General features: G+C 39.5%; 2 protein-coding genes across 5 annotated transcripts in view; one reads left to right on the top strand and one right to left on the bottom strand.

The window, feature by feature from the left end:
• Positions 1-8,441, top strand: part of map6a (microtubule-associated protein 6a) — a 50,181-nt gene extending 41,740 nt beyond the window's left edge. For 2 of the 4 annotated variants that reach the window (XM_057820951.1, XM_057820950.1), the window contains exon 4: positions 6,429-8,441. In XM_057820951.1, the coding sequence (XP_057676934.1) occupies positions 6,429-6,562 (134 nt within the window). In that variant the 3' untranslated portion in view covers positions 6,563-8,441. Of the gene's footprint in view, positions 1-1,374; positions 4,589-6,428 lie in introns of those variants that run through there. The other 2 variants (XM_057820948.1, XM_057820952.1) reach the window with 2 other exon arrangements.
• Positions 8,442-19,397: 10,956 nt separating this feature from the next.
• Positions 19,398-26,689, bottom strand: part of umodl1 (uromodulin-like 1) — a 30,096-nt gene continuing 22,804 nt past the window's right edge. Inside the window, exons 15-18 of the mRNA XM_057821089.1 lie at positions 24,550-24,786; positions 19,927-20,083; positions 19,758-19,842; positions 19,398-19,657 (exon numbers count right to left, since the gene is read on the bottom strand). Of these exons, the coding sequence (XP_057677072.1) occupies positions 19,470-19,657; positions 19,758-19,842; positions 19,927-20,083; positions 24,550-24,786 (667 nt within the window). The 3' untranslated portion in view covers positions 19,398-19,469. The remainder of the gene's footprint in view (positions 19,658-19,757; positions 19,843-19,926; positions 20,084-24,549; positions 24,787-26,689) is intronic.

The following is a 26,689-nucleotide window of genomic DNA, read 5'->3' as shown; positions in this document are numbered from 1 at the left end:
CAGCAATTAAAATATCGTGGGAGGCAATGTGGGGAAGAAAGGTAATAGTTGATCATTTTCTTAACACCCTATATTCTTCCCCAACGCAGAGAAGATATATCAATTGGTGCCCCTACGCACAGTCATGGTTGCACTTCCCATCATGCATTTGGGCAGAACAGTTAAATAGCTGCAGTATCATTTACTGAAAGCTCAACAAATACACTAGATGGCAATATTTAGTCACAATATACAAAGTCACATTTATCCTTTAAAACATTGTGGTGGTCAGTAAATGTTACTTTTATAGAGCAAGACATTTCCGCCTGTCAAAACTGTAGCCACTTCCACTGTTATGCACAAGCCCCCCTGGTTGCGGTTTCCACTTCCAGGAAATATATGCAGCGCCACTCCATATGTTTAAATTTGTTATTTTCCAAATGGTGAGAGCGCAGTTTAGCATCAATTGTAACATCTCAAATAACGATGTCAGGCTTTTGTTGTTGTTATCAAAAGACTTATTGCAATCACAACTCGGCGACTATCATCACAAAACAGAGTTCGCGACTCCAGGTCTGGAAGGTATAGTCATTTTGAAATTTCCCGCCGGCGAGTTTCCGGTTCAGAGGTAAACCGCGTGGGCGATGAAGTAACACATGAGGCTGCTCCTTTTTACGCATGCGTAGTTTGCACAAATGCAGGCGTATCTTGCAGAAGCAGCAGGGCCTTAAACGTAGTGCGGGAAGGTATAAAAATAGTCGGCAAAATAGCCTGGAGAAAATTATATCTCCTAGTGTATACGTAGCCTCAGAAACATAAGTGATTGGGAAGGGTATTGTGTACACAAATAAGAGAGTGTAGATGTGAGATGTAGAACCCAATATTTGTGTGAAACCCTTGTGAGTGTAGATAGGTTGGCATCCTATTCTATGCTCCCTGATCGCTAATCGTGACACCGAGTTTCTCGACTTGAGTGTGTCTAATTGCACCTAGTCATGCATTTTTAGCCATTTTTAATTAAAATGGGGGGCGGGTTGAATTCAGATTGACCTGTAAAAGAATTGTTAATATCACAAAAAGGATAGCAGCACAAACAAAAAGCAAATTCCAGCACAAACATGCACAAACCTAGCACAAATGAATGACATAGTTTTTTGTTTTTGTTTTTGTTTTGTTTTTTATAAATTTGTGTTTAATGGGGGCTAACTTCACAGCGGTATATATTTTTCTCTCCTTATTGTGCATTTTTTGGCTAGTGCGACTTATAGTCCGGAAAAATACAGTATATTTTTTCTCACACTGCTGCCATCGGTATTTTGGGGGATGTTTTGTTTGGATAATGCTGTGTCTCCAAGTTTTCATTTGCTAATAAATAACATTTTTATTCATTTGAAGGGTTGTGCTAAAACAACACCACTACATACAGCTCTGCCAGCCAATCAGAGATATTGGCTGGGTGCAGACGCTAAAGCAACACCTGTGGGGCTGTGCACTACCCAATCCCAGGTAACCCTCAAAAGAATCACCTAGAGATGTCGGCCATAGAAAAATGGCACTCATTCTCATTCATGAGCACAGAGATTTCATATTTTTGAAAATATTTCTTATTGTTTCGAGGCACACTTTTATTTAAGTGGTTATCAACCACGAGTTACTTTGTATTTCTCTTCCATATGGACACCAGAGTTGGTTTTGTTAGGTTTGGGGGGTTGGTTGCTGTCACCTCCTGCATGTAAGCTTCTTTACATGGAAATCAGCCTGGAATGCTTCGACTTTTGTTCACTATAACTGCATGTGAATTGTTTAATAAGCCCTCTAGGCTGAGGATGCAATTAAAGTCACTTTTAACCTGATTTGAGGTTTGCTCATTCTCATGTTATCATATCATTTGAGTGGATACAGAAAGTAAACACACACCTCTTATAATAGTTTCCAATTTTCCGTCTAACTTTATATCATTGGTTCTTAACCGAACCTTTTGGAATTAGATAATAAAATCTTTTGAAATTCAAAACTGATATATCTAAGCTAGCATGCTAAAATGTTTGCGAAATTCCATTCAAAATTCTTCATACTTAGCATGTTTTATAGACAGGTCAAAATTTGAGACCACATTGCCGTTAAGTCTGTTACACTTCCTCATACCAAGTGCAAGTCAACCTTCCACTGAGCAAAGCAGAGTCTCCTTCCATCAGATGGAGGACAAGCAGTTAAAAGAAATTGATTAAACCCTGTAAATTAGGGGAAAACCAGTCCAAAACCTGGTCTAAAAGGCCACTTTGCCGAGATTTAGTCATCGTACGAAAATAGGGCTCTGCGTTTCTTAACCTTCACCAAACCCCTGACTTAGTGACGAACCCAGGTTAAGAAACATTGCTTTATATCATTAAAATTACAGTCATCAAAGATATGTGGCATGAGCTAAAAGATGTGTAGAGAAAATATCTAAAGATACGGAAGAAAATCATTGATCATTAATTCAAATGTCTGAAATGTTACAGTAACAAAATTGCTTTGAGTGAACTGTAGCTGATTGTATTAAATCGATGAATGCCCTTGAAATTATTCAAATTGTGGCAGAATTTGTAGTTTGGTAAATATCGCATAGTCTCCGCTTGGCAAAAACACTTTCCTAATCCACTTTTCTAACCCACTTAAGACTCGCTCCTAACTGTTTTTACATTTCTGGACTGGTGCTGATTTTATGGGGCAGCTACTCGTTGCTTCATGTTCGTGCTCATACAAGCAAGCACGCCATGCATGAGCTGCAGTTACGCTTTAGGTCGGAGGTGGCAGTCTCGAGTAAAAAACTGACAAACTTCGTATAGTCCCTTTAAGAAGAAGTTTTCATATGACTTTGAATTGAAACATCTTCTGAGATGTGGAGAATTCCCAGTAAACCTTTCAATAATATTGTAATTCAGTATCTCCGTGTTTTCAGAAATAATGAATGCCTTTTTACAGCTGCTTTTCATACTGTATTTATCCACACAAACAACAACACTTTCTGTATCCTCTGCATATGCACAGTAGTTTATAATTAATTTGATCTTGTCATGGGGTTTGAACATATTCTCCAAGCATGCCCTCACTGTTTTTTGTGGGACCTGCAATCGAAAACATAATTCAGAATATTTGTGGAATGTTAGATGGGACGTACTGTCAACAGAGGTAAGTACAGATGGGCTGAGGAGAGTCGATATGTAGTAGGTTGTGTCAATTACTTTAAATTTGATTAGAATGTGCACTTTATGAAATATTTTTTATTCAAGTCCTGTTAGAACACCCCGAGACCCTCATTGCATTGACCCACTTTTGAATATGTGGCATCAAAAATTAGGGCTGGACGATCTCGCCAAAAAGGATCATAAATCAAAAAAACTTTTTTTTTTTTTTTTATGTTGTCTGAGCTTGATTCTCTTCATTTTTTTTTTTTTTACTTGGTTTGTATTTTGTAACTGTAACTAGTATTACTACTTGTAGTAGTACTACTATGTAACTAGTAGTTTTATACAATGGTGTCTACCATTGCCCATCCATCCATTATCTGGCACTTAATCCAGGGTTGGGTCGCGGGGCAGCAGCTCGGGCAGGAAATCCCAGACTTCCCTCTTCCCAGCCACTTTAACCAATTCCTCCGGCGGGATCCCAAGGCGTTTCCAGGCCAGCCAAGAAATATAGTTTCTCCAGTGTGTCCTGGATCGTCCCCGGGGCCTCCCGCTAGTGGGACATGCCCAGAACACCTCTCCAGGGAGGCTTTCAAGAGGCATCCAAACAGATGCCCATGCCACCTCAGCTGGCTTCTCTCAAGGCGGAGGAGTAGCGGCTCGACCCGGAGTCCCTCCCAGATGATCGAGCTTTTCACCCTATCTTAAAGGGACAGCCCGGACACCCTGCATAGGAAACCCATTTCGACCGGTTATACCCAGGATGTTGTTCTTTCGGCCCGTGACCATAGATGAGGGTAGGACCATAGATCGACTGCTCCTTCTTCACCACAACGGACCGGTACAGAGTCCGCATCACTGCAAACACTGTACCAATCCGCCGGATCCAACAGGATCCCATCAACTCTTCGGCTGCGCTTTCAAATTCTGTCCATTAAAGTTATGAACAGAATCGGTGACAAAGGGCAACCTTGGTGGAGTCCAACCCTCACTGGGAACAAATTCGACTTACTGCCAGCAATGCGGACCAAACTCTGACAGCGGTTGTACAGGGACCGAACAGCCCTTACCAAGGGGCTCAGTACCCCATACTCCCAAAGCACCCTTTATATGACTCCCGAGGCACTTGGTCGAACGCTTTCCCCACATCCAACAAACACATGTATACAGGTTGAGCGAACTCTCATGCTCTCTTGAGGACCCTGCCGAGGGTGTAGAGCTGGTCCACTGTTCCACGGCCAGGGCGAAAACCACTCTGCTCGTCCTGAATCAGAGATTCGATTTCCCGATGTAGCCTCCTTTCCCGCACCCCTGAATGAACTTTAGGCTGGGGAGTGTAAGCCCTCTGTAGTTGGAACACACATCCGGTCCCCCCTTCTTAAAAAGGGAGACCACCACCCTGGTATGCCAATCCAGAGGCACTGTCCCCTACAATTGTACAGGGTGGGGCAGAGCAACTTGCTTATTTAAATTTGGCGCCCTGATGCAATGGTTGCTTTGAGGATGGTAGGGATGGACTTATTTGAGAGGGTGGGGCTTAAAGTTTGGTTCTTAACATGCGTTATTTATTTTGTGTTTATTTTTCAGGAACCCCGGTGAGCATCATGGAATAGACGAAGTTGGAACGCACTTTCGCTGTTGAGGCAATATTTTCAAGCGGTCGCTCAATCGTTGCAACGCAACTTGCATTCCCTAGACATTTCCATATTGCCCCTGTTCCACACCAATCTGGTTCAGTGTTGGCAGGATACACTCATTGACCATGTTGACATAGCGGTCAGATGTCACTAATACTGCCTGTTCGTTTTCTTCAAAAAAAAAAAAAAAAAAACCTTGGGCCAATTACGCCAACTCGAGATGGTGCACACCAAACAGTTACACGTAATATGTGTAGAGGACGTAGATGAAGTTTCTGGGGTTTTCAGGACTCCAATAGTGCATGTTTTGCTTATTTACAGATCCCGAAAGATGGAAGTGAGCCTCATCACTGATGAAAATAAGTGTGTCGTCAGGCAAGCCCAAAACCGCCTCACATGCACTTTCACGAGCAATAAAATCGTGTGGATTCAGTTGCTGCACCAAGCTAATTTGTAGGGATAAAAATTCAATTCTTCTTCGTCTCACAGAACGAGCAAGCAACCTAAGAGTTTATGCGTGTTTGTGGGCAGACCGTCGGGGAGATTTCAAAACAGATTGTCTCACCGCGTCAATGTTTTGGGGTGACCTTGCTGTTCGTGGCAGGCTAGGTTTCTTTTTCTTTACATAACCCATTTCCCTGAAGTTGTTTACCCATTAAACAATCAACTGCCGGCCAAGAACACGACCACGGGAGGCAAGATTGAAATGTCTACGGAATGCACGTTGCGTTGCGACGATTGAGCGACCGCTTGAAGAAAATGCCTCAACAGCGAAAGCGCATTTCAACTTCGTCCACTCCATGATGCTCACTGGTGTTCCTGAACACAAAAATAAACACAAAATAAGTAACGCATGTTAACAACCAAACTTTAAGCCCCGCCCGCTCAAATAAGTCCATCACTACCATCCTCAGAGTAACCATCGCTTCAGGGCGTCAAATTTAAATTACCAAGTTGCTCTGCCCCACCCTGGATATTAGGATTAAGCTAGTGGGCGCACGAAAATTAAATGTATTTTGTGTTTCAATGCTTAATATGTGCGAATCTCTTCATTATGTGTGTTTAGCTTTACAGTTTACTCCCCTGGAGTGTAATTAACTTTTTGAAAACCATCAACATCTCTTTTTGAGGGACTGTTCAAAACCTCTCAAACGTTAACTCTTAAAGCGGCAGAGTAGCAAAATTGCGACAAGCAACACTTCTGACTTTAACAAGCCAGAGCTGCAAATATGGTGCCCCATGTAGTTACTACTTTGCACTAAAAGATGTCAGCTCTGGCTCATTAAAGTCAGCAACGTCGCAATTTAGCGACTTTGACGCTTAAAGATTTATTGTAAATATGTAAATACATTTTTTTGCTTTTTCAATCATAAAATCGGCCAGCCCTACGCTATATAATGCTAAATTCCAGACAAAGCTTTATTTGTTTGTTTGCATTGTGTTCTAACAAAGCTTTCATTCTCGCCATTTAGAATCTGTGGTACTTACAAAGTAGTTCTGGTTTTCCATTAAAATCTAAAAATGAGCGGTCGCAGGGTGCTCGACTCAGCCAAGAGATTTTGTTGTTCTCCTTATACAAGTGTTTCAACGTCTTTTTTTTATTTCTTTCTCCTTCTTGACACCTTAACCATTTGCTGCGTCCTAGAGATGCTCAGGACGAGTTTGTCCGAACCAGTCATCATCATTCCCAGGGTGCTACTGGAGGAGAACCAGAACCACTACTGGAACGACCTGAACTCCGACGCAGTGGCGGAGTCGTGCGATTTGCCCTCGATTTGAACCAGACTGAGTAGTACTGTGAAGAAAAATAAATAAATAAACACCACCAAATGCACATACATACATACACACACACATTTTTGAAAATGCATGTCTGAAATAGTTTTGGGATTAAAATCTACCACTGTTTGGCAGGTGGCATTATTGATCAGGTGCTATAGAATATTTTCTTTTATGCATTGTATTTTAAAACTGTATTGACAAAAATACAATTTAACACACCATTAAGTGCTAATATAACATATGAAGAAACCTGTATACAGTTATAGTGTAAATAAAAGAGCATCACTTACAGATTGAAGTGTAACCTGTGTTCCATATCAAGCAACTTCTACAAAGGTACTGTTGAGATATGAAGGCTCAAATTTTAGTTTTTAATTAATTTCTGAATAGAGGCACGAACATTTTCCGTGGAAGCATTGAAATACTAAATTTACCAAATACTAAACACACAGTGCAAAATGACAAATCTTGATAGAAACTCACTGGCTAGGTTTACGTGCAGTCATTATTTGGGTTAAGGTCTATATATTTCATTGTTTAACAGACAAGACAGCACCTTTATAAAGTGCATCTCAGCTGTAAGAATTTTGATAAATAAATTGAAAGCACAGAAATTCAATTTTCCACGTGGAACACAAAGATATAAATAAACACATTACAAAAGCTAATATTTACAGAAAATGGCGACATTTTATTCATGCCGTATCCCAGATTGGACGCCCTTTGATGTTTATGAAAAAGTGTTTTCGTCTGTAAAATTGGAAAATGTTTACTCCAACAAATAAATAAATAAATAAATAAAAGGTTTCCAAATATTTCGAATGAACATTGACAGACGAGGAAATGTTGTCGCATCTACAAGGACAACGCCAACTTGGTGATAATACAAAGTCAGCAAGAAAACAGTACATTATTTTCAATTAATTTTACCAACCAGGACACCACGAATTGTAGCCTATGTAAAAAAAAAATTTTTTAATTGTTCTTAGTTTAAGAGGACACTCACCGTTAGCGTTAGGCTAATGTGAACGTGAATGCTATGCAAATGCTACGAGTTACATTTTGTGTGTGATGATGATCACTCAGCAGAGACCTTTAAAGGCTAAAGCAACATTGCATACGCTCTCTGTGTCATGCCTTGAGTTGAGTTCTGTTAAGTTGGTGCCTTACCCCCTAAACCCACAGGGTCCGCTGTGCTACGCTCAGCTCCATTCCGAATGACGCAACAAATACGATTCAGATCGCCTGCGTTGCCTAATGCCCACTGCATACGACTCTCATGCTGTCCGTACACCAGGGCCCTGCAGAGACTGGTGTAGGGGCAGGTGCTCATGGTTCAAAAGGGGCACACGAACAAGCATTTAATACACCTGACAACAACATATCTTCCAGTTTAACCGTCCAGCTTTACAGTATAATTGGCCGTGACTGCTACATACTTTAATTAGGAGGGGGGGATGGTGAGTAGAAATCAACACTGTCATCATTACTTTCTGGCTGTGACTCAGTCGGTCTTTGCCTCTTTTCGTCCTTCAACCGCTACATCAAAATTTCAACAAATCACATCAGATGGTCACTGAGTCACCATCAGCAGTTTTTTCAAAACTATTATTTCATTATTATCCATATTTGACAAATCTAGCACCTAATAATTACATAATTTTTTATAGAAAAATATTGTTATTGTGTTAATGATTGTTGTATTTTATACCTGACTATCCTTGCAAACTGTGTTACTCCTACCAATTGTGCTATTCACCTAGCTGTTCTCCAACTCTTTTTGTTTGTTTGTTTTTTTTAATCACTTAACCTCCTTTCCTTAAGATGCATATCTACATAATCAAATATAAATCTTAAATTTAAAAAATCTGACTCGCCGGTGGGTTTTATTTTTAAAGGTTTCTTAATTTCTTTCTCCCTCAATAACTATGGAGGTAGATTTGTGTCTTTATTAGTCAATGAAAAAAAGTTGCTTCAATAAAAATGTCAATCAAAATCTTGGTCTCACACAAAAATACACATGGTCCCAGGCTTCAACTGGGACCGTGTGCTTTGGTCAGATGAGACCAAGATTGAGCTTTTTGGAACCAAACACTCTAATGCTACGTTCATACGATCTTAATGCACAAATCCGATTTTTTGTCATATCTGTTTTTTTGGCATGCCCGTTCAGACTGCCTTTGTCCATTGAGACCATTCAAGTATTACGCATGCGCACTAATTCGCAGTCCGACACGCGCTGAGCAAGACGACCCGCATGCGCAGAAGCATCAAAACAAATGACACACGTCATCCGTCATTCCAGGGATATCATATTTTGCTTTTCAAAAGAAGGACACAAATAACAGACATAAATAATCCCCGTTTAGGCTTATATTCAAAGTTTATATGGCTCGATAGCATGCACACACGGTCCGTGCACGTCACACACACATACGGGCAGTTTGCCCCGACCTCGGCCATGTAGGCAATGTTGAAATATTGCTCACTTGGAGCAGAGAGAAAACTGAGCATTCTCAGGCTTATCCTGAACCCATTTTTATTTTTTATGACTGTTGTCAAGCCCAGCCCTTCCCCAAAAGCCGTGTTCACTGCAAGCTAGGCGCTAATAACGCACAGCGGCACCGCTACGGTAAGCGTCTCTCTCGCTATTTGATGACGTAATTGCTGCATGAAATCCGATTTGGGAGAGTGGACAGTACAGACCGCTGCGACAGTCTGGAAAAATGTGTCCCAGATCGGATTTGAACCACATACGAAAATGACCCAGATCGGAATTGAAATGGTCCAGTTCTATGCGACTTGTCACGTTCAGACCGTCAAGTTAATGCCTCACTCGAGTCGGAAAAACACGAAAAAATTGGATTCGTGCATTAAGACCTATAGTATGAACGTAGCCTAAGTGGGTCTGGCGTGCCACGAAAGATGCGCATGCTGAAAAGCACCTCATACCCACTGTGAAGTATGGGGGTGGGTCAGTGATGCTGTGGGGTTGTTTCGCTTCCAAAGGCCCTGGGAACCTTGTTAGGGTGCATGGCATCATGAATGCTTTGAAATACCAGGACATTTTAAATAAAATCTGTTGCCCTCTTCCCGAAAGCTGAAGATGGGTCGTCACTGGGTTTTTCAGCAAGACAATGACCCTAAACATATGGCCAAATCTACACAGAAATGGTTCACAAGACACAAAATCAAGCTCCTCCCATGGCCATCTCAGTCCCCAGACCTTGTTTTGTTGGCAAAAGGGGGCTGTACAAAGTATTAACACCAGGGGTGCTAATAATTGTGACACACATTATTTGGTGTCAAATAATTATTTCTTTATGTGGGATTTTTTTCCCCACTGAATAAATGCACTTGTATTGAAGGTTGGATTTTTCTCTTTTTTTCCATTCCATATTATTTGAACTAAAAAAAAAATTATTAGAAGCTAAAAAACACATCTTAACCAGGGGTGCCAATAATTACAGAGGGCACTGTATGTGCCAAAAATGCACAAAGGCCAATAATTCAGTTCAACACACACAAAAGCACACAATTACCCGCGGATGCGACCCCCCCCCCCTACAAATCCACGAAGGCACACGCACAAACATAGTGTAGCACTTGCAAGAACTGGCAGTGGAAATCAATAGGAGGGTCGCGCTGACACATTGCGTTGCCGACATTATTTCTAGTGACGCTACACGGCTCTCATCTAGCCGGTTAGTTGTCCTTAGCAACCGCAGCTCCAGAATGTCATCCCGCAAATGGCAAGTCTGCGACGCTGGGCGAGCACGCTCTCTTCCAGCCGACGTTGGAGGCATCCAAGGGTCCTCAGTTTGTTCTTCCAGCCTGGCTTCCATCTGTGGAGATGGTTGGAATTGAAAGGGGGCAAGCCGGTCTCGGTCTAGGATGACTACCTAGTTTCTCCTCAATCGGCTGCCATCCCACATCCCACTTTTGTCACCAGCGTAGCGCATGTAAGAATTGGTAGCTTACTTTTTACTGTTTATTTTTCTCCGCACTCAATCGTGAAAGACCGGATATTGCCACCGTTCTATTTCCTGTTTGGTGCGTGCTAAACAACAGGGCTTGATCCGGCCGCAGGTTAATGAACTCGAAAATAGACCTCGTACGTATTTTAGTTGACGGACTGGAGAGGCGGACTCGGGCGGATCCGGATCGGAGCTTAGCGGATCATGTGGACCACCTTGTTTTGACTACAATTCAAACTTATTTGTTGCGTCATTCGGAACGGAGCTGAGCGTAGCGCGGTGGACGCTGTGGGTTTTTGGCTTTAGTGTGTCTGCAAGTCATTGTGATTACCTATTGATTCCACTTGTTGTGGCCTGCTCCTTGTGTGTTGAGCAATCTGCTGCCTCTTGTGTCACCCACCTGTGCCTCATTGTCTTTTTAACCCTTGTCTATATTTAAGATTCCCATGTGCTGTCTGTTCTTGTTGCATCATTATTTATCCAAGCGTCTTATTTCTTAATGTTCTGTGTCCTTGCCCTGTTTATTTCTTTTTCTCTAAGTAAGTTTTGATACCCGGTCTTTTGTTTGATCCCCTTGTGTACTTTGTTTTCGGACCTTCGATTATTGAAGCATTTTTGAGTTCCCCGATACCCTGCCTTGCTTGACACTCTGGGTAAGATAAGAAAACAAATTTTTCCGTGTGTGCAAGATGGAATGACTGGAGACAGCACTGGTGAGTCGGGGGTGGGGGGCACAGCATGTCACATGAGTGACACAACATGACACTGCTAAGATGCAGGCTAACCACACATAAAATGTCGCACATTGTGAACATGTGACGGAAATTATTACGCATTTTTGTCTCGTCAGACGAAAACTGGCACTCGTCTCGTTATGTTTTAGTCTCCCAAAACACATTTTTAGCTCGTTATGGTCTCGTCATTGTCATGAAAAAAGTTTTCGTTGATGAAATATTTTCGTTATCGTCGTGATGAAAACAACACTGGTGGGGGGCAAGGGGGTGCAATTGTGTGTTTGCATAGACTTCATAACCTATTGACATGACACGGGAAACGGGGCCGATTCGTTGGGGGCCTATTTTCAAAAACTTTATATTTAAATATCTTCAAAACCAAAGCTGCTACCAACCTACCTTAGCCATATATGAGTCTCCATGAACAGCGGCATCAAAAAATTCAAAGTCGTTGCCTTATAAAATCCCGATTAATTATTTTTTATATAAGTATAACACAACTTAAAATGGCTATAAAAGTCTCAGATTTTACACTAGATGCACAAAAATCACCAAACTCAGAAATAAACACCTATATTTTCAGGATCAATAGTAATATTTAACACATCATATACGTTTTTGACCAAAATAGCAACTGATTTTTTTTTTTATTTACTGCAAGTTTTCAACAGCTAATAAATAACTCAATTTAACATCAGAAACTTAATACTTGAGGAAAACATGCAAAATCAATTATAAATAATATGTAAATAGATTATTATAGAATAGAATAGCCCTTTATTATCATTGTACACCATATACTGTTAGTGAATGAGGCTAGGGGCCGCCTGACGTAAACAGTGCTTTTCTGGCAAAAATTCTTGTGAATAAATGCTTAAATCCCCGAATTTGTCATAGATGTGGACGTAAAACAGTCTCAATCCTTGGTTAAAAGCAAACAAACCGTGCAGTTAGCGTTTATTTTACGTATATATGTTGAAGTACTATGGTACTCTTCTAGCAAATGAGGCTAGCGGCCGCCTGACGTAAACAGAGCTTTTCCGGCGAAAATTCTTGTGAATAAATGCTTAAATCCCCAAATTCTTCTTAGATATGGACGTAAAACAGTCTCAATCCTTGGTTAAAAGCAAACAAACCGTGCAGTTAGCGTTTATTTTACGTATATATGTTGAAGTACTATGGTACTCTGTTAGTGAATGAGGGTAGCGGCCCCCTGATGTAAACAGAGCTTTTCTGGTGAAAATTCTTGCGAATAAATGCTTAAATCCCCGAGTTCTTCATAGATATGGACGTAAAACGGCCTCGATTCTTAGTTAAACGCAAAAAAAACATGCATTTAGCGTTTATTTTACGTAAATATGTCTAAATACAATGCTACTCTGTTAGCGAATGAGGCTAGCGGCCGCCTGACGTAAACAGAGCTTTTCTGGTGTAAATTCTTGTGAATAAATGCTTAAATCCGCCAATTCTTCATAGATATGGATGTAAAACAGTCTCGATTCTTAGTTAAAAGCAACAACAAAAAAACGTGCAGGTAGCATTTATTTGGCGTAAATATTGCCAACTATGAGGCTAGTCAGTTACGAAAATTAGCCTCCTCAATGCGTAAACAAAGAAGCGACGTGGCCAATTTGCACCATCGGCCCTTCTGACCAACACCAACTGCTCACTCCAGCAAGTTGGGTGAAGTTTCCTGGACAGAAACAACATCAATGTGCACAAGTGGGAGCCGCGATACAACCCTTTGGTCAAAGGAATACTCGCTCAACAACCTGCACCACCGTTGCCTAGGAGTAACATTTTCGTGGATGATAGGTGCATTTTCATTCAAACACGCACTGGTTAAGACGCCAAATATCAATACCAGTGACTTGCCGCTGAAAACCATGTGGTTCTACCGCCTTATATCGTGACAGATGCAAGAGATGTTAATGTGTCCATCACAAGTGGTACAAACATCTTATGGAAGCTACAAATAGATAACATTAAGAAAAATAATGTCAGAGTGTTCTTTCACTTGGTTTAACAAATAAACTGGGGTGTTTTTCTTCCCAAAAATGATTTAAGAAATTTGTCAAGAGGAGAAAATCAGACAAAAACACATGTTGTTGCAGAAGTGTCAAAGCCAATACTGTTCCTCATTACAGTGTGCTGCAAGCATTCATCACCACAGTGTGTTCTCCCTTTGTTTTACATTTATACATACAATTTTTACAGATTTGGGCAGTTCTTAGGATTGTTCAGCAAAGTTCTTCTTGATCTGGCAGATTATGTCAGTTCTAATAGGCAAGTATGCTCTCTATGCTCACAAATTATTTAAAACTACACTGGGCTGAAAAATGAGGGAGGGACACACGGTTCATGGATCATTCCCCATTATTTGAATAATAAGCCTTCACTTCTCGGGTTTTACGCCAGATATTCGTCAATCTTATTTTCCGTTTTAACTCTGTCCAAACTATTGAGAAGTATGTAGCTTCCTATCTTTGCACTTTTTCAACTTCTAACATGTATAATATTGTATTTAAAAACATATATCTGAAGTAGGGTTGCCAACCGTCCCCTGAAAAACGGATTTGCTTACAAAAGTACGCGACCCGTGTTAAGCCTACAAGGTACGCGCTTTGTCCTGTAAATCATGAAATCGAAATTGGTCTTTTGTTTGCAGTGGTGGATGAAGTACCCACTTTTTTTTTTTTTTTTTTTTTTTTAACGTAAGCAAAAGTAAAGATATAGGGGCAAAAAAATACTTAAGTAAAAGTACGACTATGGAAGAAAAAAATTACTCAAGTGCAAAAGTACTTGCTTTAAAGTTTAATTTACAAGTAAAAGTAAAATTATTTTCAAAATATTTCATATATTTCAAAAATTTGAAATATATACTGTATATTTTATACTTTAAATATAGATATAGATAGACTTCATAACCTATTGACATGACACGGGAAACAGGGCCGATCCGTAGGGGGGCCTATTTTCAAAATTTTAAATTCAAATATTTTCAAAACCAAAGCTGTTACCGACCTAAAACCAAAACAGGCACCTACGATAGCCGTATATGAGTCTCCATGAGCAGCGGAATCAAAAAATTCAAAGTCGTTCGTTTATAAAATCCTGATGAATTATTTTTTATATAAGTATGACAAAATTTAAAATGGCTATAAAATTCTCAGATTTTACACTAGATACACAAAAATCACCAAATGCAGAGATAATCACCTATATTTACAGGATCAATAGCAATATTAACATATCATATAAGTTTTTGCCCAAAATAGCAACTTAAATTTTTTTCAACAGATAACAAATCACTCAATTTTCACATCAGAAACTTAATACTGTACTTAAGGAAAACATGCAGAATCAATTATAAATAATTTATAAATGAATTATTAATTAATTCTATATGCAATCACAACTTATTGAAGATTAGAATATGCTTTATTGTCATTATACAGTTGTGTGACGTAAAGCAGTTTCGATTCTTGGTTAAAAGCAAAGAAACCGTGCAGTTAGCCTTTTTTTAATGTATATATGTCGAAGTACAATGCTACTCTTTTAGCAAATGAGGCTAGCAGCCGCCTGATGTAAACAGAGCTTTTCTGGCAAAGATTCTTATGAATAAAAGCTTAAATTCCCGAATTCTTCAAAGATATGGACATAAAACAGTCCGATTCTTGGTAAAAAGCAAAAAAACGTGCATTTAGCATTTATTTTTTTCGTAAATATATCTAAGTACAATGCTACTCTGTTAGCAAATGAGGCTAGCTGCCGCCTGATGTAAACAGAGCTTTTGTGGCGAACATTCTTGTGAATAAATGCTTAAATCCCCGAAATCTTCATAGATATGGACGTAAAACAGTCTCGATTCTTGGTTAAAAGCAAAAAAAAAAAAAAAAAAAAAACGTGCATTTAACGTTTATTTTACATAGATATGTCTAAGTACAATGCTACTCTGTTAGTGAATGAGGCTAGCGGCCGCCTGACGTAAACAGAGATTTTCTGGCGAAAATTCTTGTGAATAAATGCTTAAATCCTCGAATTCTTCATAGATATGGACGTAAAACTGTCTCGATTTTTTGTTGAAAGGGCAAAAAACTGGGCAGTTACGCATCTATTTTACATGTACTGTATATGTCGAAGAATGACAGAATGAGTTAGCAACCCTAATCTGAAGCCACTTTACTTGCTAGGTATTTTATAAAGATTTAACGCTGACAGTTCGTAAAAAGAGCTAGGGCGTAGGTTTGGTCTCAACATTGATAGGGACGATATTACCGTAATGCACATAATGTAAACAATGATCCAAATAAGGGACAGCTAGCTTGACTTTGTTGTGGAGGCTGGCCTGACCGCAGAAGTTTTGCAGGTTAGCAAGTTTCATGTTATGCTAACTTTGATGCAGGTCGGTCTTTCAGTAGCAAAATTAGTGGTGTTTCCCCCAGTGCCACAACATTGACGTCTTTTTACATGACTTACATTGGCTGCTGCTGGCCCAAAAAAAAAAAAAAAAAAATATCTTTGAAAGGGGCGTAGGAGGCGGCATGTAGTCGACATGATTTTTCAGGATGTGTGAGTATGTGTATGTGTCTTTGTGGTGGGACGGAGGGCTTGAAGTCATCACCCAGCCAAACGTTAGTTTGAGGGGTGGAAAATGGACCGGCACATTCAGCAAGTGAAAAGGGATAAATGTAAGTCCAAACATAAAGAAAGTAATTCACTTAATAACGGTAAGGTCTATTCTATCATTACAGCATATGGGTAGACAATCTATATCACCTATATAACCGAACTGCTTTTATAATGAAATAAGGTTGCTTAAAAGTTGGTGCGGACAATTTAAGCACCCTGAAAAGTTGGTAATGTTATGTCCCTACTGTCCCTATACAAACCTACGCCTTTGAAATAGAGTATTTCATGGTTTTTCCCTTAAAGCAATACTCCATCAATACATCAAATTGCGAGTCAAAATGTCGCTGAACAGATTATGATCATTGATAAATGTTAGAAGTTTCTTTGGAACTTGGAATTACACGAATGTGTCCAGTTATAAGAGACTTTAGCCAACACTTTATTTAAGTGTTTTTTATCAAAGTGCCATAAAACTGTCATAATCATGACATTACGCCTGTCATGAACATGAATTAATTCTCATAACAAATTTAAACTTTCAACCCATGATTGCCTCTAAAATCTGAAACAACTGTAGCCTATACCTATAGCTCCTTCTGGTGGTCAGTTTGTTAAGCTGCACCTGAAAGTATATAATAAAGAGGTGCAGGGAATCCTCTGTTCCTTTAGCGGCAAGATTTATTTTTGTTTAACAATTATTTAAAAAAAAAAAAAAAAAAAAAATTTGCATTCATTTCACCTGATATAATTAAGTGAAACTAATTTTACCATTATCATCTAATTTAAGTCAACCCTTTCATGGAAGAAATATGATTCATTAATTTTTTTCTCAGATGTTTTTATTACATTCCTATTGGACTGTGGTCTCAAACTTGCGCCCCACGGGACAATATCTTCCAGCCCCTAAATGAAAGCAATATAGAAATAGAAATAATTACTAAAAGTAAAAAAAAAAATTTTTTTTAATAAAAAACTATTAAAATAAATACAAATTATAAAGAAATAATAAAAAATATAATTCTAAATATAATAATTTTGTTTTTTTAAAATAAAAAATACATTACAATAAGGGTCTTGTGTGTTTTTCCTCTGGGAATTGTTTTTTCTTGTTTGTTTGTTTGTTTGTTTGTTTGTTTGTTTGTTTGTTTGTTTGTTTGTTTGTTTGTTTGTTTGTTATATAAATCTATTGTGACCTTACATAACTGACTGACATTGATGGCAATAGACATCCAATCCATTTTGATTAATCATTCGATCGCTTACAGCTTGTTGCATTTGAAATGGATTGGACGTCTATTGTCATCAATAGGTGTTTTCAATATCAAGTTCCCTTTATCACGACACACACTCTGTGACCTGGCCTGGCTTTGAATCAGTTAAGATAATATATAACCTGTTAACTTTTGAATAAATGTCCACTGATGATCACTGAACCTGAAAGAGTTCCAATGTTTCAACAATGAACAGCAACTCAAAGTAAACAATAACCATACTGTTTTTATATTAGACTGTAAAATGTTATCAACAAAAGAGCTGCAGATTTCTGCATGTAAAATCTCTACTATTTAAAAGTCATATTCTATCATATGAAAACTGTGTATGGTAATGTGTATAATAATTACAATAATATGGTTGGGGGGATCATAGTGAAGGCTATTCTAGCTGACATTATTCGACTGGATTGGTCACCAGTCAATCAGGGCCCATAGACGACCAGTAAAACTTGTGTTTACATCATTTATTGAGGGGTTAAACCAAAGGCTAGCTGGAAGTCAAATGAGCGAACCATTGCACTATAAAACAAAGTAAAATAGTATTTATATCAAGATGAAAGTGCACAATATTATTACATTGACTTTTTATTTAAAGTGCCTGTGACACCATAAAAAATCTTAAATAGCATTATTATGTAAAGTAAATTCATATTTTGAGACGATTTGATTAAATACAACAATATGGCAAAGTGCAGATGATGAGAAATTAATCTTTCAATCTGCCATTTAGCTACTCCTGTCATTATAGCGCTCTGGCGCCGCCATCTGGGTGATGACGTCGGCAGAGTAATGATTTCAGCTGACTAAGAATTCAGCCCAATGGAGGAGGAAGATTCAGGACGAGGAAAATTTGACAGAGACCCACAAAATGCCATCATTGTTTTAACTCTCTACTCCAATATTTTTACAGGATATTCTTTTTATCTAAGTATTTTTCCCCAATTGCTAAATAAATTGTATGGTCATGACAAATAAGTCTTGTGCTAAATGGAATATGAAATATTAAAAATGCATTAATCCAGTACGACTAAATTACTGCCTGATGGTCAAAACTGCCGACTTCTTAAACCACACAACGGTATTTTATTTTATGAGTTAGTCTGGCTTTTGTCATTTCCCTGCCCCGGCTTCGGAGACGCAGGAAAGAGCGTAAACAAAAAGGAGGCCTGAGAGCTAAGCGACATGCTAACCCGGACCGAGCGGCTCTTCCAAGTCACTTCCTCCCCTTTCAAAAACGAACAAAACTACCCCGATTCATGTCAAACACGGCAGAGGGGGTGCTTGTCTTCACCAATCAGCCAGCCCCCAGTGGCGAGCAAGTTTCAGCTCATTGTTCTGCTGCGGCTCGGGACGCAGAGGGGAATGAACGCCGAAAATGGCGCATTCTCTGTGGACAAACTGGCTGACGTCGGAGCACGTGGCTGCCCGAGCCCAAGGTAAGTATAGCACTTTCTAGGCGGGCACGCGAAGAGGGCTGAGGGGGCTGGAAATCTGGACACGGTCGAGAAGCGGAGACGAGAGCGGGGGGCTCCTTAGGCCCAAGCCGAGGATAGCGCTCTATAGGCAGGCACGTCTTTAACGGCCGGCGACCACGGTGTGCGACAAGCCACCGGTCATCGGCTGAGTGGCCTTCTCGGTGGACAGGGAGCATTGTTAGCCACAAAATGCAAGCCACCTCCTTATTAAAACGTTTGTCATGATCCCAGTATTTGACATTACATAAAACAAATAGTTTACTCACTTCGTCATCTGTCCAATGGTCTCCAGATTGCTGGACTTGTTTTGCCCATTCTTCGCGGTGAACAGAATCTTTTGGTAATCCAAAAAGCCTCACACCACTCTCCCTGGTGTAGCAACAAAAGCCTGCAGTACATTGGGCTGGCGTGACGCAAAATATAAACGAATTATTCCACAAAATCAGCTGAATCCGTAGTCCTTCTGCAAACTATAGTAATGGCTGTATTGTGAAAACGATTAGTCCGCTGACGTCACATTCGCCTTCTCCCTCAATCCAGACACTCGCCGAAAGTCACTCATTTTCATGGCGTGGGATTCAAAAAATTGGATAAATATACTGATCACTTCCACACACATCCAAGCAATCCATTTCATTCAGGAGCATAACATTTCTTGCGTGATATTAAAAAAACATGCTTTTTTTTTTTTTATGTCACAGGCACTTTAAATATTATTCACGTGTGTCTTTGTTTCTTTATGTTGGACATCCCTTAACTCGATGGAACCCTATTGACAAACCATTAAGGCACAAATAGTTCAGCATTGAAACTTAAGCATTCAAGTTGATATCAGTGATGTGTAGTGACTGGGAGTTGGCATTGAAATTGTAATGTCCAATGCGATTCCTTTGATAGTAGAAGAGACAGGCAGATCCGATAACGAAGAAGAGTACTATAACAACTCCAAGGATGCACAGTCCAATCATTTGGATTTTGTCATATTCACTCTCTGGAGACCCTTGTTATTAAAAAAAAAAAAAAAAATGGAATGAAACAAAATAATCATCACACATTTTGTAGGAATAAATGACCATGTTCTTTGTTGAATAACCACAAACCTTCCTCAGACATAATCAAAGGCCCAGTAGAACCGAACATTCTTCCAATGATGTTGGAAGACGAAGATGTTCTTTGCATGCAATCCTGAAGCAGAAAAGCAACAAAACATGATTTTAATTTTTTTTTAAAAAAGTCTTGAACAATAAATGCAACAATAAGCGCACTCACAGGGACACATGTGTCTGATCCGATCTGCATACATATCTGAACGTGGCAGTGCAGATATATCAAATTGACATCGACAAAGGAGAATATCTGTACGGACACACGAGATGTGCTGGAGTTTCCGTTCATCAACACAACAGTGTACATGTTGAGGGCACATCTGTAGAACAAAGACATCAGTGTGTTGAAAATGTCCTGAAAGCACTCACACCAGACCCACAAAATGTTTTAAGTAGGGATGTCCCCGATTCGATCGCGTGATCTGGCAGCATTCGAAAAATCGTTAGGGGCAATAAGCAACAAAATAATCCAGAGGTATTACGATTAGGAATGTCCCTGATCCGATCATCTAATTGGAAAATCAGACCTGAGCACGTAATTTTGAGAAAATTGTGATCGTGTGAAAAAGATCAGAGGATTTTGTCAAAAGAAACCCAATAAAGTGTCTTTTGCGATAAATTATGAAGTAATTAATAAATTGCCGAGATATCAGATCCGTACTTGGTGTCAGCAGATCCATAAAATCAAGCGACTCAGAGTCCGGTGCAAAAATACAGTGAGGAGCAGAAGTATTTGCACCCCGTGTGATTTTGCAAGTTCAGCCCCTTAGAAAATAGGTAGAGGTCTGAAAATCATATAATCATAATCTTTAAAAAAAAAAAAACATCCCGCAACTCACATTGTATCATTTTTCAATAATTTATTTGTAATTTATTGTACCCATGAGAATTAGCAATAATTATGACACCCCAAGAGTTGTCAGTCTACCTTAAGAAAAGTTCACCTTTACCCGATGAGTAACCGCCCACCACCCGTTTGAGCTCATAATTGTCACCTGTTCACCCCACAGTCAGTCATTATTCAACTGCTACCATTGGCAAGACCAGAGAGCTTTCGAAAGACACCAGAGAAAAAATTGTTGAGCTCCACAAAGCTGGAAAAGGCTTAATAGAACACTTAATAGAATCAATCAGGCGAAAATATAATTTCTTGTATTTACTGTTTGACTGTTTGTATTCCTCAAACACACCCGATATAAAATAAATAAATAGCACTTATACCATAGTTTAAGGAAAACAAGCAGAATATAGGGCATAAGAGATAAACGATGCCATTTTATCACGGAAGCCCAGCGCGTGAGTCATAGAACTAACGGAGCAAGATTGAGGCTGACAAGCCCACGTCTGCACAACCAAGTCTCGCAATCAGTTCCCTCGGACAGTCCACAACAAATGGCGGGACGGTCTGTCCTAACACAAGGAACACAGGAGAACACCCGATATCCAACTTATAACACGACTGACAAGACTCCAAGAGCCCCTTTGACGCTGAGGTGGCAAAATCCACAACCCTTGTTGCCCAGACAACAGTAACTCCTGAATCCCCCTGTCCAATCCACAAACTGACAATAATCCCAAACACACCCTTCCTGCTGCCCACAGCCCGCTCCTCGAGAGCCTTCAAGAGACTGAATGTTTGACTAATCGTCATTTTTCTCTGGAACTTTTGTTGACGCATGATAAGGTGACCTTGCCTCCCCACCTGAGTGTTTCTGTTTTGCCTTGCCGTTTTGATCTCTGTCGACCTGGATACAGTGCCCTTCATCATTATTGGCACCCCTGAAAAAGATGTGTTTTTTTAGCTTCTAATATTTTTTTTTGTTGAAGCCTGGGACCGTGTGTATTTTTGTGTGAAAGCGGAAGATGGGTCGTCACTGGGTCTTTCAGGAAGACAATGACCCTAAACATATGGCCAAATCTACACAGAAATGGTACACCAGACACAAAATCAAGCTCCTCCCATGGCCATCTCAGTCCCCAGACCTTGTTTTGTTGGCAAAAGGGGGTTGTACAAAGTATTAACACCAGGGGTGCTAATAATTGTGACACACATTGTTTGATGTCAAATAATTTTTTCTTTATGTGGGATTTTTTCCCCACTGAATGAATGCACTTGTCTTGAAGATTGGAATTTTCTCTTTTTTTTCATTAAGGTCCCATATTATTTGAATTTTTAAAAAAATTATTAGAAGCTAAATAACACATCTTTTTCAGGGGTGCCAATAATTATGGAGGGCACTGTAAATTGTCAACTTGTTCTCGGCGAGCCATATTTCACCTTTCAAAATGGAGTCAGTACAAAGAGTTAAGACTGAGGTGAACGCGTGGAGTTTACCCTTCTGGCCAGATTGGCGGGGTCCCCCCAGGCCGGACCGTTGGATCTGCGCCAGCGCGGGTCCAGTGGTTCATCTGGCGTCATTCTGGCGATCTGGCTAGAAGGTCAGATTCCTTCAGAACATAGCTGGACGTAATTAGGAGCGCTCGGGCGGAGGACCTCAGTGCCGGGATTAGTGATGGGGCGTAGGGTGGGGCGCCAACAAACTCACACTCTCAAGGGATTCACATGATTACTGGGTTCTAGATCACAGGGCTGATTTGTGTACACTTCACCCGTCCCAATCACTTATCTTCTAGACCACCTCCCCCTCTCTTTCCCTGGTTATCAGGCCCCCCACATGGTGTCAACCGGAAATACATCTAGCTGACGATAGCACCAACATACAGTATTCATAGTTAGTGTAGGCATTCAATGTATTTCTTGTTGTTGTTTGTGTTTCTTCTGTCTCTCTCTCCTTCTATTATTCTTTTCCCCTGTAACCCCCTTCCTGCTTGCTGCTTTGTCTTAATAAACAAGGAATGTTAAATGATCACAATGGGAGTATGTCATACTCCAATGTGAAACATTAAAACTGTTCAGACCAACTGGACACTCATATTTCCATTCTCCGTGTCAAACAGCTGAACAGGACAGGTTTATTAAAAAAAAAAGCTAAACATGACTAATAATCTACCTCGAACTGGGGCTCCATTTAAAATCTCCCCTTGTGGGGCATCATTTATGATTGTGAGGGCTCAGCCTAGAATTACACAGCAGGAGCTGGTTAATGACCTGAAGAGAGCTGGATGCACAGTTTCAAAGGCTACTTTCAGTAGAACACTACGGTGCAATGGTTTAAAATCATGCATTGCTCAGAAGGTTCCCCTGTTGAAGACAGCACATGTGAAGGCCCGTCTGAAGTTTGCCAGGGACCATCTGAATGATGCACAGGGGTCATGGGAGAAAGTCATGTGGTCAGATGAGACCAAAGTAGAACGTTTTGTTGCAAACTTTATTCGTCTCTGTGGAAGAAAAACAAGGATGAGCACAATCCCAAGAACACCATCCCCACTTTGAAGTATGGGGGTGAAAACCTCATTCTTTTGGGCTGCTTTTCAGTGTAGGGGACAGAGCGATTGTACTGTACAAAGCAGTGGATGAATGCTGAAATGTATCGTCAGATTTTGATCCACAACCTCCTTCCCTTAGTCAGAGACTTGATATGAAGATGAATCGTGGCTGGATCTTCCAACATGACAATGATCCGAAGCACACAGCCAAGCTGACCAAGGAGTGGCTGCGTGAAAAGCATATCAAGGTTCTGGAGTGTTTTAGCCACTCTCCAGATCTCCAGATAAAATTGAAAATCTTTGGATGGAGCTGAAACTTTGTGTTTCTCGACAGCCCTGAAACCTGACAGATCTAGACAAGATTTGTGTGGAGGAATTGGCCAAAATCCCTTTTTCCATATGTAAAAACCTGGTGAAGAACTACAGAAAGCATCTGACCTCTGTAATTGCAAACAAAGGCTTCTGCAAAAAATATTAGCATTGATTTTCTCAGGGGTAGAAATACTTATGAACCCCTGTAAATGACAAATAAATTATTGAAAAATCATACAATGCGAATTCACGGATTTTTAAAAATTTTTTATATAGATTATTTCTCTATAAGTAGAAATGCATCTATAGTTGAAATTTCAGACCTCTACCTATTTTCTTCGTGGGTGAACTTGCAAAATCACAAAGGGTGCAAATACTTCTGTTCCTCACTGTATGTAATTGGTACAACTTTAGTTTTAAGAATAATAATAGTGACTGAAATCCTAATTTGAAAACATATGATTGTCCATGATAATTCTTCATCTTTGTCTGTTCTGATTTGCCATTTATGAAGACACATTGGAACATTTTTTTATGAAGTGCAAATGTTGGTTATTAAGAAAGGACACCAAAACCACTTCCTTCTCTCTGCCTTCCTGAGGCAATGCATATTTTAATTAAAAAAAGAAATTGAGGCTATTTTTTTACAACCACTCATGAATAAACTCTCAACTCAGAAATTTAAACTGAAAGGTTTCCATCCTAAAGTTGTGCTTTTGTAACATGAGCATTGTGAAAACAGCTACTTTGTGCATATACAGTATATTTTCATTTTGTTTCCACATTGTATCGCTTTCAAACAGAAGCGAGTCTTTGTATCCAATCATCAAAGGTTTCCTATCCAAGTTGCTAAGCACTTTTGAATGACGATTATACAATTCTTTGGCTATTCTTCATTCTTTAGGATGTTACATTTCTTCAAATTTGAACAACTTTAACAATTCTAATCCGAGTTCAAATAACTGCAGTTTTGAAAATTTCAACAAAGGCCCAATAAGGGCATATAAAAATCCAATTTTTCCAATTCTAAACTCAAATGTCTGGATTTGGTTGTTGGCTCACAAATGCTTAACCTCAAAGAGTTTACCTGTTGTCCAGGAAGACGAAGCGTTTGTCGTCAAACGGATTTTGCGTAGGAGTAGCCCAGCATGAGTAGATCACTACTTTGATCTCTTCTGCTGAAGTATTCATGCTCACTTCTACCACCACAGCCTCCTCCGGAGATAAGCTGTAGTTGTAAGGTAATGGAAATGTACCGTTCAACAGCTGTACTGTGACCTGGAACATCCCCGAACTTGTAATCACATCTTGTATTAATTCATACCTGGAAACAATGGAAGAAAACAAATGACTTGTTTAAGTTGATTTTTGTAACTTCTCTTTGTGGGAAAGTTGGTGCCAAACAGTCAGTCATCAGTCAATCATAATATATCTAAATTAAATCTATGCTGTAGTCTGAAATAGATTACAGTGTGCCCGCTTGCAAGGACTGATAGGGTTGATCTCTCAGAATTACAACCCCTAGCAAAAAGTATGGAATCACCAGTCTCGGACGAGCACTCGCTCCGACATTTTATTATGTAGAACAAACTCAGATAAAAAGCTTGAAAAAATAATGAATTCGTTCAAAAGTGCAACTCTTTTGCATTCAGAAACACTAAAAGAAATGAATAAAAAACATTGTGGTGGTCCGTAAATGTTACCTTTATAGAGCAACTGCAGGGGGAAAAAATATGGAATCACTCCATTCTGAGGAAAAATCTATGGAATCATGAGAAACAAACAAAGAAATAACAATCCTAGGGCTGTCAAAATTATCGCGTTAACGCGCGGTAATTAATTTTTTAAAATTAATCACGTTAAAATATTTGACGCAATTAACGCACATGTCCTGCTCAGAAAGTATTCTGCCTTTTGGTAAGTTTTACAGCAAGACATTTTGTGCTGTCCAACAGCGAACTCTTGTGGTCGCTTTGCGACATGGTTTATTGTTTTCTTTCCAGTTCATTATGGCTGCACGACGTCTCGGGCTGATAATGTTGTGCTTATATGATCCTTGGACAAGATTTGTCCGTAAGTATGGTTGTTGTAAAGAATGTACATATTATGTTAGTAAGCGAAATGTTATATTTTTTGTATGAGACGCTTTTTGTTTATGTTTAGTGAACCTGTATAGCGTGCTAAGCTAACGTTGTTGCTAATGCAATGCTTGTGTACTTTTTTTTTTTGTAGTTTTACGACGGTCTAAAGAGGACAATGGTTTGAGGCCATTTTATTAATAAATCAGATGAAAAAGGAAGAAGTCTAATTATTAAGGCGTCGTTCACTAGCTGTCTAGCTTTGGAAAAAGTAGACGCTTCGGAGTGAGGACAGCATAGACAGATTTAAATAACAGTAGAGTGAAATGCCCACTACAGTCCTTTTCTACCGTATGTTGAATGTATATATCCATCTTGTGTCTTATCTTTCCATTCCAACAATTTATTTTACAGAATATATATATAATTTACAGAAAAATATGGCATATTTTATAGATGGTTTGAATTGCGATTAATTACGATTAATTAATTTTTAAGCTGTAATTAACTCGATTAAAAATTTTAATCGTTTGACAGCCCTAATCAAAACACATCTCTTGTATTTAGTTGCACCACCTCTGGCTTTTATGACAGCTTGCAGTCTCTGAGGCATGAATTTGATGAGTGAAAAACAGTATTCTTCATCAATTTGGTGCCGACTCTCTTTGATTGTAGTTGCCAGATCATCCTTACAGGTCGGAGCCTTGCTGTGGACCATTTTTTTCAATTTCCACCACAGGTTTTCAATAGGGTTGAGATCTGGGCTATTTGCGGGCTATGGCATTGACTGGATGAGTCTTTCTCCAAGGAATGCTTTAACAGTTTTAGCTCTGTGACATGGTGCATTGTCGTCCTGCAAAATGATTTCATTATCCCCAAACATATTTTTAATTGGAGGGATAAGAAAGCTGTCTAAAATTTCAATCTAAACTTGTGCATTTATTGAAGATTTAACCACAGTGCCTTTGCCTGACATGCTGCCCCATATCATTAAGGACTGAGGGATTTTTGATGTCTTCTTCAGGCAGTCATCGGTGTAAATCTCACTGGAACAGCACCAAAAAAAAGTTCTGCACTGGACAAGGTGTCAAGAATCTGGACTGGACAAGGTGAGGGTTCCATACTTTTTGCTAGGGGTTGTATTAGAAA

Source organism: Corythoichthys intestinalis, chromosome 18 (assembly GCF_030265065.1).
Source record: "Corythoichthys intestinalis isolate RoL2023-P3 chromosome 18, ASM3026506v1, whole genome shotgun sequence".
NCBI lineage: Eukaryota > Metazoa > Chordata > Actinopteri > Syngnathiformes > Syngnathidae > Corythoichthys > Corythoichthys intestinalis.
Note: the sequence above shows the minus strand (reverse complement) of the source record. Positions and strands in the feature narration are given on the sequence as shown.